The sequence below is a fragment of the Drosophila biarmipes genome, chromosome 2L (assembly GCF_025231255.1).
Source record: "Drosophila biarmipes strain raj3 chromosome 2L, RU_DBia_V1.1, whole genome shotgun sequence".
Taxonomy (NCBI): Eukaryota; Metazoa; Arthropoda; class Insecta; order Diptera; family Drosophilidae; genus Drosophila; species Drosophila biarmipes.
In genome coordinates this window covers 1,942,501-1,957,420 of record NC_066612.1, presented here as the reverse complement: position 1 = coordinate 1,957,420, position 14,920 = coordinate 1,942,501, and the positions used below count along the sequence as shown (strand labels likewise).

The following is a 14,920-nucleotide window of genomic DNA, read 5'->3' as shown; positions in this document are numbered from 1 at the left end:
AGATCATCGTTGTGCAACTCTCATAAATAACGATGATTGCTGTTGATTGGTAATGTAACCAGCGGCAAGTGATGGGGGAAATCTTGATTGTCCTGTGCATAACTAAATAAGCTGGCCACACTGCAATTGCATATAATTGCATGCATTTTGAAAAGTTGGGAAATCTGTTAGCGGCGCTTTGGTGTGATATGAAATGGCTGTGGGTCTTTAAATTCGATTTGCTATTGGAGGTTTCAAAACCCACAGCCAGTAGCGGTTCTCGTAAGTATTTCATAACATTTTTCGGACACTGTTATTATTTAAATTGTGTGCCCATTTTAAGATCAATAAATTTATGAGAGAAATATTGCAACATTAAAGTAAAATATGTATTAGGATCATTTTCTGATAATAGTAAAACTACTGAATTTAAAACTGAAACTTTTTCGAAGTACCTTATATAAAGGCTAAGCGATTTTCAGGAGCAAGTCTTACCAGTTTTCCTGCACATATGATGCATCATGGCATGGCGAAAACTTTCCATTTCATTTTCGCATTCTTTTCGCTTTCATTTTCATTTGCCACTGCCCATTTCCCCACCTCGCCCCGCCGAGGCCTTGAGTGCTTTATGTATTTTTAAATGCATTTCTAAATGAATTGTAATACCGTCTGCCCCATCGTGAAGTCGGATTGCCAGACACGACCTGTGCGAGCCGGTATATATGTATTCGCGATGTCTATCGCCCAAAAGTCGGAGTGGAGTTGAGTTTGAGTCCCAGTCCCAGTCCCCATCCCGGGCCCCGGCATCTTGCAAACTCATGTGCGGCAATAAAAATAAAAATAAAAACTACATACTCGTATCGGTGCGGCAAAAAGAGAAAAAGAAACACAATCAAATGCAAACATATGCTGCTGCGGCACACAAGAAGCCAAAGCGTTGAAGGTGATTTTTACTTTTACTTACTGAAATTCATGTGCACGATTTTCCACCATCGGACGTCGATTTCAAATGCCGAGCTTTCAAATGAAGAGGCAGCCGCCGAGCAGCAGCATCCACATCCACAGCCACATCCATCCACGCAGAAGTCTCTCCAAATCCAGATGCGAAAGATGATGAAGCTACCAATAAAAAGGCCTCCTCCTCGCCGCCCTTCTCAACCTCTGCACCTTAGTTCCATTGAAAGTGAAATGTTGCCTCTAAACTATTGTTTTGTAATTTTTTGCTGCTCGTGGCCGCCCGTGCGTCGTTTTCCCCTTTTTTGGAAATCAATTTCTGACAGTTTTTCTATTGTAATTTCTTAGACAACAGCTCATCGGAGAAAACACAGCGTCAAGGATTGCGTTTTCCGCCTTTGTGTGCGGTCACCATCATCGCCGGGATGACTAGATTTTTATATCATTTATTTAATTCACTGCTTTATGGCTTGTTTGGCTCGGCTTTTACGAGTTACCCGTGGAGTTTTAATTAGTTTGGTCTGCCGTAGGTTTCCTTTTTCTGGGCAATTGTAATCTGGGCTCTAATTGCTGCCTTATGGCTTTGTAATTTGATTTTGCGGTTGCGCTTTTATTGAGGTTGCAGTAATGTGAAAATCGACGGAAATGGCAATTAGATTGATTGCACAATGAACTGAAGGCTTAGAAATATACTTTGGCATCCATGAGGGGGGATAATATAACGTCTTATAAAGTTTTTATAAATATATTAGGTATTTATCAAGTCTTTGGACTAGTACCTTACTTTCTTGGTTGGTAGGCCCTACCCAATACCCCTTCCGCCTCTTAAGCTCTCCCTTTCTCCACTCCATAATGGTGACTAATTACCGGGCCTAAACGATGTCACCCGGGCAGGTGATCTCATCCGATGCGACTCCATTCCCACTCAGCATGATGCACATGCACTTCCCACAGAGATCGGCCAACGAAAGTGAAACTGGGGAAAGAAAGAGGCTCAGAAGAGAGGCGGAAGAAACCGAAGTTTCCAATATTTCTTTTTCGGTTTTGTTTTTCTTAAATATTACACAATGGTCTGGCGTCGAACGCCCATCCAAGTCAATATTGTGTTATGTTAATAACTCCGAAGCCGCCGATGGGACCCCGAACTTTCCCACTCTAGCTGGGCAATGCAGGCGAAATTCTTGGCATGCGATGCAGAACTGGTCGGATGTTGGCCGTGGGGATACGTCGCCTCGCCTCGAATCGGATTCGATCGCTGCCAGCGGTTCCGGATCGGATCGGAGCGGACCGCCAGACAGGCGGACAAACAAACAGACAGTATGTCGGACCCCTCGCAGGCCCCCGGTCCGATGGTCGAGCGAGTATCTCTTTGGCCCTCGCTTCGATCCGCTTTTTTCGTAAATGGAGCTTGAAGCGCGACCGCGCACCGCAGGCGATGATCAAGCGAGTGCACTGAGGAAAATTTGATAGACCAACTTTTTAGATTTTAAGTCCCCAGTGGAACTGATGATTTTAGGAACTTAGGATTGAACAAGAAAAACTTGTCTTTGTACCACTCAATTTATGGATCTATGGATTTGTATACGATTCCGCTGAATAGTTTTTCTTATCATAACTCAATTTTGAAAAAGTATCTCATACTTTTTGCTAAGAAATAATTGTAACATACATTTTCATTTAACATCCATCCTTTCCTATAATTATTAAACTTGTGACCCATCCTAGCTCTTGAAAAATGTCGTTTGTATTTTCCGATGCTTTCCAAGACTTGAAACTTCTTTTTTGTTATTTCCTAAAGTACAATTTTTTATAAAATATAACTATTTTCCTCAGTGCACCCAGGCAGCGCCGCACAACCGCTAAAACGACGACATTCGCTTTCATTTCCAACTGCAGTTCCTCTCGGCTGCTGGTCAGTCACACTTGCTACCCAGTGCCACAGCACACCATATTTTCATGCCACGCCGTGCCATGCACTTGCCACTCGGCCCCCTGCTCCCTGGCACTCCACGCCACTGCGACCCCTCCTCCCCACTCCCCCCGCAGAGCGGCCCCCCTCCCGGCTCGACGGTTCATCGGCTTGTTGCACTTGATGTTCGGTCTCTCTGTTTCTGTCCAAGCTTCGTCTGTGTGGCGCAGTTTCGCTTTCGATTTCTTTTGTACTTTCGATTTTCCATACCCTTGAATGAGTTGTCAAAGGTGGTTCGGGTGTTTGGTACCGCAACTCTTAATGGATCTCTTAATATGAGCCCCTATATCATCTGTTAAAATGGAAACCCTCTGATATCGTATTTATACACCTTTGCACAAAATAAAATACTGTGTTTTAAAATACATTTAACAACGAAGACATATAAATCTATTTTTGATATCTTTTGCGCTCTTCAGTTCAACAAACTTTTGAATGGCTTAGTATGGTATGGTATTTTTACCTTCCTTCTGTTTACCTCTGACGGCGCCCGTACTATAAAGCTTACCCACAAATGTGCATGTAAATATGCCCGTGGCATTCACCCTTGTCCCTACCCTCGTGGAGTCAGTCAACCTGCGTCTCGGCTGATCGCAAACCACTTTCTTCTTTTCCTTCGATCGGGGTCTGGGGGCCTTAATAATCGTGCGAAACTTATTAATCATATTTCATGTCGAGGGGCTGTCATGCGTGGTGGGTAAGGGCACATCGTATATACTTATAGTTATGAATGAGACGAGATTAGCCGTCATTCGCTTAATCGGGCCTAAGATCGGCGACGGCCCTTTGGGCCAGCAAGTCGGGGCCACTTTCATTTTTATTTCAGCCGGACTCCGAGCCACCGAGGCGCTGCTATTCATGGTCAGCGAAGAAAGTTGTTCTCACACATTAATTATGCTCCTCCGAAACCTCCCCATCGATTGATTGATACGATTTATAACCGGAAAAACACTGTTTCTGGTAAATCGTTTTCATTCATTGATGGCCAAGTAATTTCAATTGTCTCACTCAATCTCGTTTTTCTCGATCGCTGGCCCACTTACTTTCCTCAAGGTACGACTGTATGACAAAGACCCAGACTTCGGCGGACCTCATCCACTCTACAATGTGATGGTTCAATTATAAGAATTGATGGCCTGTAATTTTCATGTCCCATACAAAAGCATTTTCGAGAGGAAATTCCCTTTCGTTTTCTCGAGAATTTTGGGGCTTGGGAATTGTTCAGTGGTTTCTGCATTTATTTGTTGTCGCCGCAGTTCAGGGAATTTTAATTACATTAGCATATCGGCTGGAGTTTTGCGGAAGTGATTGAAATTCCACGAAGTTCATTGAAAGGTTGAACAACAAATAATAAACTCTGCAAGAAAGCCTGTTTGATTGTTTATGATTAAAGAACATTAATCTTGTGAAGAATAACTTGTAGCTTGCACGTGTCTCAATTCATTGAATGGTAATTTAAATTAAAAAAACTATTTGATAACTTTGGCAGAAATTAGTAGCCAGAAAGGCAAAAATTGTTCATAGCAAGCTGGTTCGTTCAAAGAAACCTGTTGCCATCTCTTTGCCAACTGGATGGATGTGGTGGCTAATGATGATTTAGTCGGCTGTTGTTGCTCCTCTGTTTTGTTGTGGTTGAGGATGTTGGTCCGATGGATGTTGCCTATTAAGCCGCAACTTAGAAACTCGGAGCGAAACAACAACTGCAATGGCGAGATTGAAAATACACATGTATAAATAAACAAAAATAAGTAAACAAACAGAGCTGGCAGCCGAAGCCAAAGCCCCAGCCAAAGCAGGCTGAAATTGAGTTAAAAGCCCAAGAGATTCGACGAGATTCAAGAGATTGAAGCTGCAAACAACTTTCCACTCCAGCCCGAAGTTGTTTGGGACTTGACTTGACTTTGACTCGGACTCGGACATGATCCACGTGTGCGTGCGCCTCACTAACTAAACACGATACACTGGGATAGATACAGATAGATGGATATACAGTATGTGATATGTGATCTGTGGAGGGGATGCCACAAATTGTTTATTTGTCAATCGGTTTTTGGCTTATTAGCCGCTGCGGCAGCAAAAGTGAAATTTTCCACCACTCTCGGGCTCGAAGCCGATTTATGGCCAGCGGTGCGATTCAGTTAATAGCCCCGACTGCTGCCAATAAATCAGCCCGCTTGGCAGTGAGTGAAAAACGTGACTTTTGATTTGACATTTCACAGTCATAAGTATGCGACTATGCCGCGGGTTTCTTATCAAATTAAATCGAAAACAAGTCGGTCTCATGCAATTTAAATTCATTTGGCTGCAGCTGGGTAAGCTGGGGCCCGGCCTCATCGCGAGCCCCTTGAATGTCATCTCGAATGTGGCTAAATGTCAAAATGCATCAGCCCCATCTGAGCCATCTTCCCCGCTGCTAATTGAGTCATTTGGTTCTTTCCCACCTCCCCCTCTTTGCCCCTCTATAACTATTTAATTCCCCAACTAACCGAATGCATTCTCTATTCGTATCTTGCACGCTTGCGCAATAGCGAACCTCGTCGAATCTGGCAGAACCAGTAAGTATAAGACTGCATATATTGCGGATAAGTATGAGCTAAGATCCCCGATCGCCCCTGGTCTCGTTGCCCTGTCTGTCATACATAATTGTGATTGCATGACTTCATATCGAGTGTTTTCTGTAGTGATTTATTTCGTTAATAGCACGGGTTGTATTCCCACCAGGAATTCTCGTTGTGGTTTTTAGTTTTTAATTGGAATACACTCATAGATATGCATATATGTAACTTTTTGTCATTCTTCTTTGTAGTATACCACTTCTCACTGGAATTTATTATTGTTGTTTTTCGTATTTACCATATAGTAATACTAACATAAGGATTAAAATTGTTAACGAATTCAGGAAAATCAAACCTATAAACAACTTAATTAAATAATTATAGTTTCACCCAAAACCTTGTAATGGGCAATGGTTTCAATTAGGAGTAATTTGAAAACAATTTACCCAAAAACCTCGCATTAAAGCCCACCAAATACCCAGTTCTCAGTAGTCACAGCCTTTTGATTTGTCATTAGCATTCGTATTTGCGGCTGAATTACTCACTCGGCGCGATCAATCAGTTGGGCTTTTTATGCGACTCAGTCGGTCCACATTTGCACGGCGCACTTTGCTTCATTAGCCAGGGCCCGGGGGCGTTGCCACGCCCTTCATCCCAGCGACTCACTCAAAATTCTGCACGCGCAGCCCCAAGACCCCCTTCGGTACCCCCTTACTACGCCCCATTTCGTTGAAAATCTCCCATTTGTGTGTCAGCCGCGACATGCGCGATGCATAAATATTCAGCATGTGGCTTGGTTTTGATTTGAAATACCCTAAAAACAGAAGTTGGGTTGGGTTGAGGCCTCGAAGTTGGCTCCTGAATAATGAAACGCAGCATACACTTGAGAAGAGTTAGCTAAGACTTTAAATTATAGGGTCGAGAAAACTATAACGTCCCATATAATACTAATAAGACAAGAGGAATGAGTTCATTGGGTTAGGAACATTAAAGCCTTTAAAGGAATTAGTTTGCCTAGGTTTTATGTGCTGGTTTGTGAAAACGAGAAAGTACCTAACTTCCTAAGAAAAGATCTATTTATAAGAAATCTATTTGTATAATATAATGTATCCATCTCATCATCTCCAAGTCTTCTTGTAATAGCATGAGTTAATTGTTTATCTTAACCTTAGTGCATGAATGGCCTTAGGAGAAACGAACATTTTTCCCATTGCTAAACAATTATTAAAAGTATTTACTGAGGGTATGCCATCATCCATATAAGCGGAGGTTCTTTTTCCTTGTATTTGATCAACTCTTCTGGGGGGCAGCGTAGATGAAAAACAGTTCGCACAATTTGGAAGACAATTGTGACTCATTTAGTCACGAATTTTGCCTACTTTTTGCCAGTAGATCTCGCATAAGTTTTTTCTGTTTTGCGAACAACCGAAACAGCGGCCAGGCTGGCATTGATAATTTATGTCGGAGTGTCCGACTGTCCGCGGACTCGGTCTACGTGGTCGGGTATTACGAGTAGCCAACGGTATTTTCGGAACCCCTTACCAGCGGACCCATCGCGGTCCTCACACGTCGCACAGTTTAGCGGCGGCCGCAGCAACGTTGTGACAAAAAGTAGATCGCAATTTGGTGATCGTGTGAGCCGGGCAGCGATCGCAAAACGGGTCGCTAGAAGGTGCTACCTACCCACTAAACCCGAACCTATTTCTGTCACTTAACTTCTCGGACCCATTGAAATTTATGTGGAAAACGTGTCGACTGACTTAACCTGATGAAAGGCTGACAGCAGCTGCAAGTCGCAACTGCAACTGCAATTGCGGCTACTGTTGCAGCAACTGTTGCAGCTTGCAACTTGCAGCTCGCAGGTCTCTCACTCATTCTCTCTCCCCTAGTTATTTGAATACAAACGTGCGACTTTTCACATAAATCAATGTTAATGGCGCATTTAAACGACCCACCACCGTCAACATCCAGCAGCCGGCCCAGAGAATATCATAAAATGCCAAGGAAAAAAGATATAAGAAAACACAAACCAGATAAATAAAATTAGCCAGCGTAATTGCAAGCCTGGCAGCCGGAGACCCCAAAAAAAAATGGCAAAAATATATGTATATAGAGCAGCTCGATTAGACCTCCGCGGCAGAGGAGTGGGAGGTATATTTTCCATCCGACCAACTTTGTTAAGTTGTGGGATAGGATAGTTTTGGGGGCGAGTGAGTGGCCGGGCACTACCGAATTACACATTTCGTTTTTGGGCTTTGGGTTTTGGTTTTCTGTTTTCGGTTTTCGTTTTCCCATTTTATTGTTTTGTTAACATTTTATGGTGTCAGCTTACAAGACATGATCGGGGTCGCACGGGATCGAGTCAAAAATCGGGATCCCAGGCAATTTTTGGGTTGCCTTGGTCATTTGCTAGAGGTGACTTAATTGGTGGTTCGTTTGAAATGTGGCTGGAGTAACAACTTGTATGGAATTCATTGATATTTTTGATTCGAAATAAACATTAAAGAAGAGTTATAATTTTTTAGGGATATTTAATACCTTAAAGTAGATTATTGCTCATTCTTAGTAAAACATTTCACCAAATATTCTTACTAAATTTAATACTTAGTTTTCCATATCATGAATCAAATTTTTTGACCAAAAATAGATTTGTTTTAATAAAGTTGATGATTATATAATGATAATTATTACCATTTTAAGAAAGCCATTCTTTTTAAAAGACTACTTGTATATAAACAAATTTGTATGAATTCCTTTTTGTGTCTTATATTTTATGAAAATTAGCTTGCAGAATTTTATAAAAACATAGTTTCTCAGTAATTATCGATTTAGAAATAGCTGTACCATTTAAGACTGTCTCACTTTCTTTAATTAGCCGCTTACTGACGACCTTAGGCCACCGTTGGAGTTGTCTCAAATTAAAAAAACTGAACTAGTTGGGTTCAATTGGAGGGGCACTGCGCTAGCCCTATCCCCCAACTGGCACCCTCGTTTGCGGCTTTGTCAAATCGAAAAAAGTATATGTACGACTTTACACCCACCGAAACCAGACCAAAACAATCCGAGACCAAAAACCGACGGCAGCTAATGGCGGGCGCGACTAACGACTGAAATCCACTTTAAATGCGGCCCAATTGTCGCTTATTGTTCGCCTGCTCCGGCCCATAGTGCCCGTGGAGGTGTGCAAAGGCCGCGACCCCCCGAAACCCCATGAAACCAATGTGTGGCAGCCAAGTGGTCTGGTTTTGTAGTTGTTTCTACTTGTAATTTATTTTATTTGCTCTCACCCCCAAAACTAGAAATAAGAGCCAAATACCACGCAGACAGTTGAATTGGCGCGCGTCATTAACATTAGTCATGGCTTAGACGAATAGCTTGGTAGAAACCATATGACTGTGTGTATAAACCGGGTTACGGAGTAGTTAACGTAACACGTGCGCGATAAGAAGCCCCAAACAAAAGAGGCTAAGAAAATTTTGTCATTTTTTAATTAAAAATACATTTGAATTTGCTTTTTTCCGTTCCTGAGATAAGCGAGATATGATAGCTCTGATCGTTTTCTTTTCGTTTATTTTTCGCCAATGTGGTTTCCAAATAAATTTGTTTTGCTAATTAAGATTACACATTCCCGGTAATTTATTGAGCATACGTTATCGAATGGCTAGAAAATATATTCATAACTCACTAGACTTTCGAGCCAAAATTATGTAATTTATATTCCATAACAAATCAGTATTGAAATGTGTTTATTAGGCTTATGCGACACTTTTGTTTATCAAACCCATTAACATATTTCTCTTTCGACCTCTCCTTAGGCTTCGCGAAAGGTCTCCAAATGCGGATATCTGTTTGTGGCGCCAGATTGGGACTTCAGCAATCCGTTGTACAGAACAAAGGTAAGTTCAAATGACAATATTGGTTTTGACATATTTATGACATCTTTAAATTTTGCAAGGTTTTTCGTTCTTTAAAATTGCTATTAATGAAGTAGTCATATTAAGCCAAACAAAGGGATGCTATGAATTCATCGTTTGAACTAAAGACTTACGTGTTTCAGTTTATTAGAAAGCCCGTTCTCTATAAATAGACTTAAATGAATATCTTTAACGCAACTCGAATCACCCAATTTTTTCCTACCCAACTGAATACAAAACCCATTTAAAACTAGTTCAAGAATAACAGCCAAGATCCATATCTGACACACGGTGAACCCAATGACCGCCGCAAGTGCAGCACTTCATCTTCACGGCTCTCAAACAAACTGACTGCTTAGAGAGATCCTCATCCCAAGAGTTCCTAGCTCGGCGAACCAGTTCGTTTGGGGGCATGCGAAGAGAAAAAATCACACCTTGAATGCATTAAGGCTAACCAAATTTCCGATGTCCACTTTCCCAAAAATGCCAAACCGCCTATCCCCACTACAAGTAAATCCCATAAAGCAAATTGCCAGCCGTGTCCACTGAGAGGGGTCTTGGAGGGGGCTTGGGACGGGGTTAGCTAGCGGGAGTGGGGCTGCCATGGGTGGCGACGCGGCGGCGTTGACGGGGTGGTGCGAAAAGCAGAAACACTTGAGCAAATATTTGACAGCATCTGGCGACGCACCACAGCCACCGATTTGTTTTTGGACGGTTGGCGAAGAAAGTGCCGCAGGCTGTTGGCCGGGGGAAAGGTGACACGAAGGAGGAGATACAGCTAGGTAATGATGACAGCTTGACACTTGATGCACTTAGAAAAATCTATGCGTAATTCAGCAAATACTGCTTTTCATTCAAGACTTCATCCAAAACCATTTGTTTATAATATTTATTTATTTTCCTAAACAAAGAAGTAAATTGCTGACATTTCTACATAAGTAATTGAAATAGGTATGAAATTCACGAATTTCCAGATCGAACTAGGAGGTACTTTTTTCTTAGAATTTGAATGCAAAATATTTACAAAACCTTAAAAATTTTGATTTCTCATTTCTTATTACATTTACTCAGTTACTCATACGACTAGTGGGCCAGTTCGAGATTGCACAAAAGACCACGTCTTTGTCAATGTATAACCTTATCAACTTTTCGATTTGGCTTTAATTAATATTTGAAAAAAGGAATTAAAAAATTTGATATGTCATATGTTAAATTAAGATGTGCCCGATCAGAGGCAACAGTGCGTATGAGTGATATAAATTCAAAGTTAGGAGTCCTACCTGGAGCACACTATTTGTAAGATATTTCTCGCAGTGCCTTCAGCACAGCTAACAGCACCCGCAGGGGCAACAGCTGACGGCCAATACCGGCAACGCCTCTACCACATCCTCATCCTCTTCCTGGGACCGGGAACTCGGGCCTCGGCTCGGTTTCGGACTGGGCCTGCGACGTCGTCACTTCACTCTCTCGTGGCGATTTGTATCTCGACCAATTAGCGAATGACGTAGCGACGTGGCGACAGCAGCGCATCGTTAAAACCGCAACGCAAACGTTCGGCGACATATGCAAATGGCTGCAAACAGTTACAGGTGGTTCGGGGGCTGTGCAGGAGGCGGCAGGTGGGCCGGACACGTAGAAATGGTGGCCACTCTGCCCAGCCTCCTCTGATTTGTGCTGAGCGACGTCCGAGCCCGACGTCCGACCAACAGTCGGCCAGAGACAGCGATGCTGATGATAATAATAAAAGTGTGCGCATGCGCAGAGCGCACTTCCTTGTTAACAACATAAATTTACGTATGTTTTTTAATAGATGGACAGGTATTTAATTAACATTTGTGCAGAAGCAGTCGCAGCTGAAGTCGCAGTCTCGTGGCTCGCAAACCGGATGTTGTTTTCTGCCGAGAGCAGTTGTGCTAGCTCTGGAAAAGCACTCAGATCCAACGGGCGGGAAAGGCAGTCATCAAGTGTCTTGAATCGAGGGCGGCGCTAATTGTGGTCTCTGGCGAACGGGAAGGAAATAAGTTTAAGCAAACCAGCCAGTGTCCGCGGTGACTTTCTTTTGGCGAATGTGCAAAATAATTGAATTAATGAAGCAAATTTGACTACGATTTTTATTATTACTTAAATGGTTTGAAAAGAAATTTTGTGAGTTTTAGGCCAATTAAGGCAAAAGAAGATGAGACTTCTAAAGTATTTAAAAATAGTGATGTTTGTTCATTAAAGCCAACGCCTTACTTTTCAGGAAGTAACTTAATATCTCAGACCAAATGGGCCTCTCTATGGTAATGCGCCACTCAATTTCCATTTCACTAAAGGCCCATGTATCAGGTTGCCTAGCTTTCCCGGCATCTCGGGACCTATCTCCCTCGACCATCGGTTCTTTATCTCAGCCGAGCAGTCATCAAGTGGTGCCCCTTTCCCGGCCTTCAGCAAATCCACAGCCATGGGCTCTGGGTTACCCACAAAGAACCGCTGCCTGCTCCCTTTCCTGCCGCCATAATGTGCCCATTATATAGCACTGCCACCAGTGGGGCAATTACGTGCTCTGCAGCCCAAGAGTGAACAGTACCTCCCCTGATTTCCGACCCCACAACGATTGCAGGTGCAGCCAATTTCTTATTGTCTCGACTTCTTGCATTGGCACTTTTTTGTTTGAACATTATTGGGATAGCGGGCCATGCACCTGAACTTGATGGGGAGGCCTCAAGGTGTCTAGCAGGTCATGTTCACCATGGTTTTTTGATTAGATTTCCAGGGCCTTGGTGGGTGGTAGCCTGATAAAGCCTTTTTTAAGACCAAATCCTGAGGCTACTGGAGAAAGCTGATTCCACAAATGAATAACTGACTTAAGACATCTTAATCATTGCAAGTATGGGACTTAAATCACTCTTTACAAGTCCCCTTTTAGTATTAAACAAATCAATTAAGATATATTATCCCCATCTTGTGGTAACTAAAACTGGTTCAAGATCGGTCTGGTCCAATACCCTCGATCGGTCTCGTAACCCTTAAGACAAATCGACAGTTAAGTTAAGCGTCTGGAGTTCCGAAAGCAATTTCACCGCGCCTGCCGCTGAGACCCTTTTTAGCATAATTTCCGATAATTTCCTTTGACAAGTTAAATGCTGCAATTTGGTATCCGATAATTTATCATATAACTTAATATTGATTACGATTATGAAAGGGCAGGCGAGCGAAATGGGGGAAAACTCCGGCCTTTTTCCCTCTCTTGCCAGCTATCTGGGCCCAAGACCCGGCGAGCATCTTTCTCCCTAGGAAACGGCAATAAACTTACGGCTCGGAATTATGCAGATTTTTATCGCCTCGCCAACTTTTCTGCATACAAAGTGCATAATTTCCAGAAAGGAAAACCTGCTCCAGAGCCGAGAGACAGAGGAACAGAGGGACAGACGGACACGTGGGCAACATAAGCGCTGGCTGAGCAGCAGCCGATAAGCTTTTGCTGGGGAAATATTTTCATAATGACGACTCTTGCGTGAGGAGGCTGTGGGGCGGGGACGCTCGAGGGGAGGACGGGAGAGTTCAATGGACCTGCTCCTTGAGCAGGAGGAGCCCCTTCTAAAACGGAAGTGTTTGCCTCGGGTTGATCTCGAGCCAGGGTCTGATAATGAAATTGATAATCACAATCATCACGGTCATGGGGCTCTGAAATGTTGTTGATTGACAAGTCGGCCAGGAGACTCCTCTCCCCTCCTGGGGGCTTTATTAATTAAACCAGGAAGCATTTTCGGCCTGCCTCCGCGGGCAGTCCCACTCTGTGGAGCTATAGAGCGGCAGAGCCGTAGAGCCGTACAGCTGCTGCAGCTGGGGATCTTGAAAAATATTTATTAAAAATTATGCACGCATTAGCCGGCCCGGCGGTCGGTCTCCCTGGGCTTTATTAAGGAAGTGTTTTGGCTTGGTGGGCGAATTACACGAAATGCTGCATATTAATTTGGTTTCTCTAGCGGTAATGGCCGCGATTTGCGGTCGGGCCTAGAGAGACCCAGACTCGGTTTATGGCATTTTGATAGCCGAGAGAATCCGCTATAAAAATAGGCATTCAAGATTTTACGATGCCCGACCGTTCTCTTTCTAAACCGTATCTTTCCAGAGCTCGATGGAGGCTCGGAACTACTTTTTTCGATTTTTAGCTCTACGCCCACTGCGTGCGTAGTCGTTTGTAATTTCCTCTCGAAACTAATTACAAGAGAGAGAGGAAGGGGCTCTGAGGTGAGGGAAACAAATTAGAATATTAACAGAAAATTGTCTACACGTAAGCAAATTCATTAGTCGCAATTATCGGGTGATAGGAATGGAGACTATCGGTTAAGTTCGCCTCGGATTGCAGTCGTTCGATTGTGGGCGTTCGCATCGAAATGGGCTGGAAGTGGAAATGAATTGCCGGTGAGACTGTGGGTGATGCGGATGAATGGGCGGGAGATCTGTAATCCAGAACTAATGAGTATGCAGTCTGGGCTGGGAGAAATAACGATCGATCACCTCTAAACAAATCGATCACGATGCTGCGAGCCCAAAGAAGTTGCCTCAATTTTATGGGCCTGTTAATTGGGTGTTAATGAGCCACATGGGACGGCATGAAATCACGAAAAGCTTACATCACACAAACTATTTCAAAGTTGTTAATAGTGTAGTAATGAATAACAAGGTTAATTTAATTAAGGGGTAATAAAAACAATCAAAACATTTATTTAATATTTAATGGAATAATATGCCACAAAATATTATAAATGAAAAATGTTTTCAAAAAAGTTAGTCCTTTGAAAAGATAAATGAAACATTTTTTAGGCAATTTTATAATTGTAAGCAACCTGAAATATTTTTGAAAATAAAAATAATTTTTTTGCTGTACATTAATCTCTTTTAAGATAAGCCAACTCTTTGCAAACATAAATAATAATTTTATTAGACACTTGGCAAATATTCAGCAGTTATGCAGTTTTGTGGCGATCAATTCTGAGCACACGGCGCACAAGTGGGTTAAGCACATGCATAAAAACCAAACCAAACAAACTAATTTGCACACTTGACGGCCTGCCAACCTGAGAATGGCTGCATGAGCGATTGAAAGGAATGACTAACTGAATGACTGACTGTCAGACAGCGCGGCAGCTGCTCTGCCATCTCCCACCGCCAATAAATAGCAATTAGAATAACATGCCAATAAATCTTGGCTGGCTAAACTCTTTTCCATAAACTGCAATCGGCTGTTGTCGATGCTGCCTTTGCTGCTGCTGATTTTGCTGCAACTGCAGTTGAACGGAACTGAATCCGACCTTGGCTTGCATATGAGTACGAGATGCATATTGCAGATTTGCACACTGTAAGAAAATGTATTCTACAGAACAGATCAAAGATATAAGAATTAAAAACGGCTATAGTACCCTTATATTCTTTCATTAGTTCTTAAGAATGTCAAGTTAAACTTAAAAAATTAACTTAACTTAAATTATATATACACAAACTAGATTTTTTCAAAGTCATAATTAAACTAAATGAGGCAAGTGAACATGACACTGAGACCCCAT

At 42.6% G+C, this 14,920-nt stretch overlaps 1 protein-coding gene across 3 annotated transcripts in view; it reads left to right on the top strand.

The window, feature by feature from the left end:
• Window positions 1-14,920, top strand: part of LOC108029068 (protein outspread) — an 83,705-nt gene that overhangs the window by 35,938 nt on the left and 32,847 nt on the right. For 2 of the 3 annotated variants that reach the window (XM_050885098.1, XM_050885099.1), the window contains exons 2-3: window positions 5,431-5,457; window positions 9,273-9,353. In XM_050885098.1, the coding sequence (XP_050741055.1) occupies window positions 5,431-5,457; window positions 9,273-9,353 (108 nt within the window). The remainder of the gene's footprint in view (window positions 1-5,430; window positions 5,458-9,272; window positions 9,354-14,920) is intronic. The other variant, XM_017101139.3, reaches the window with a different exon arrangement.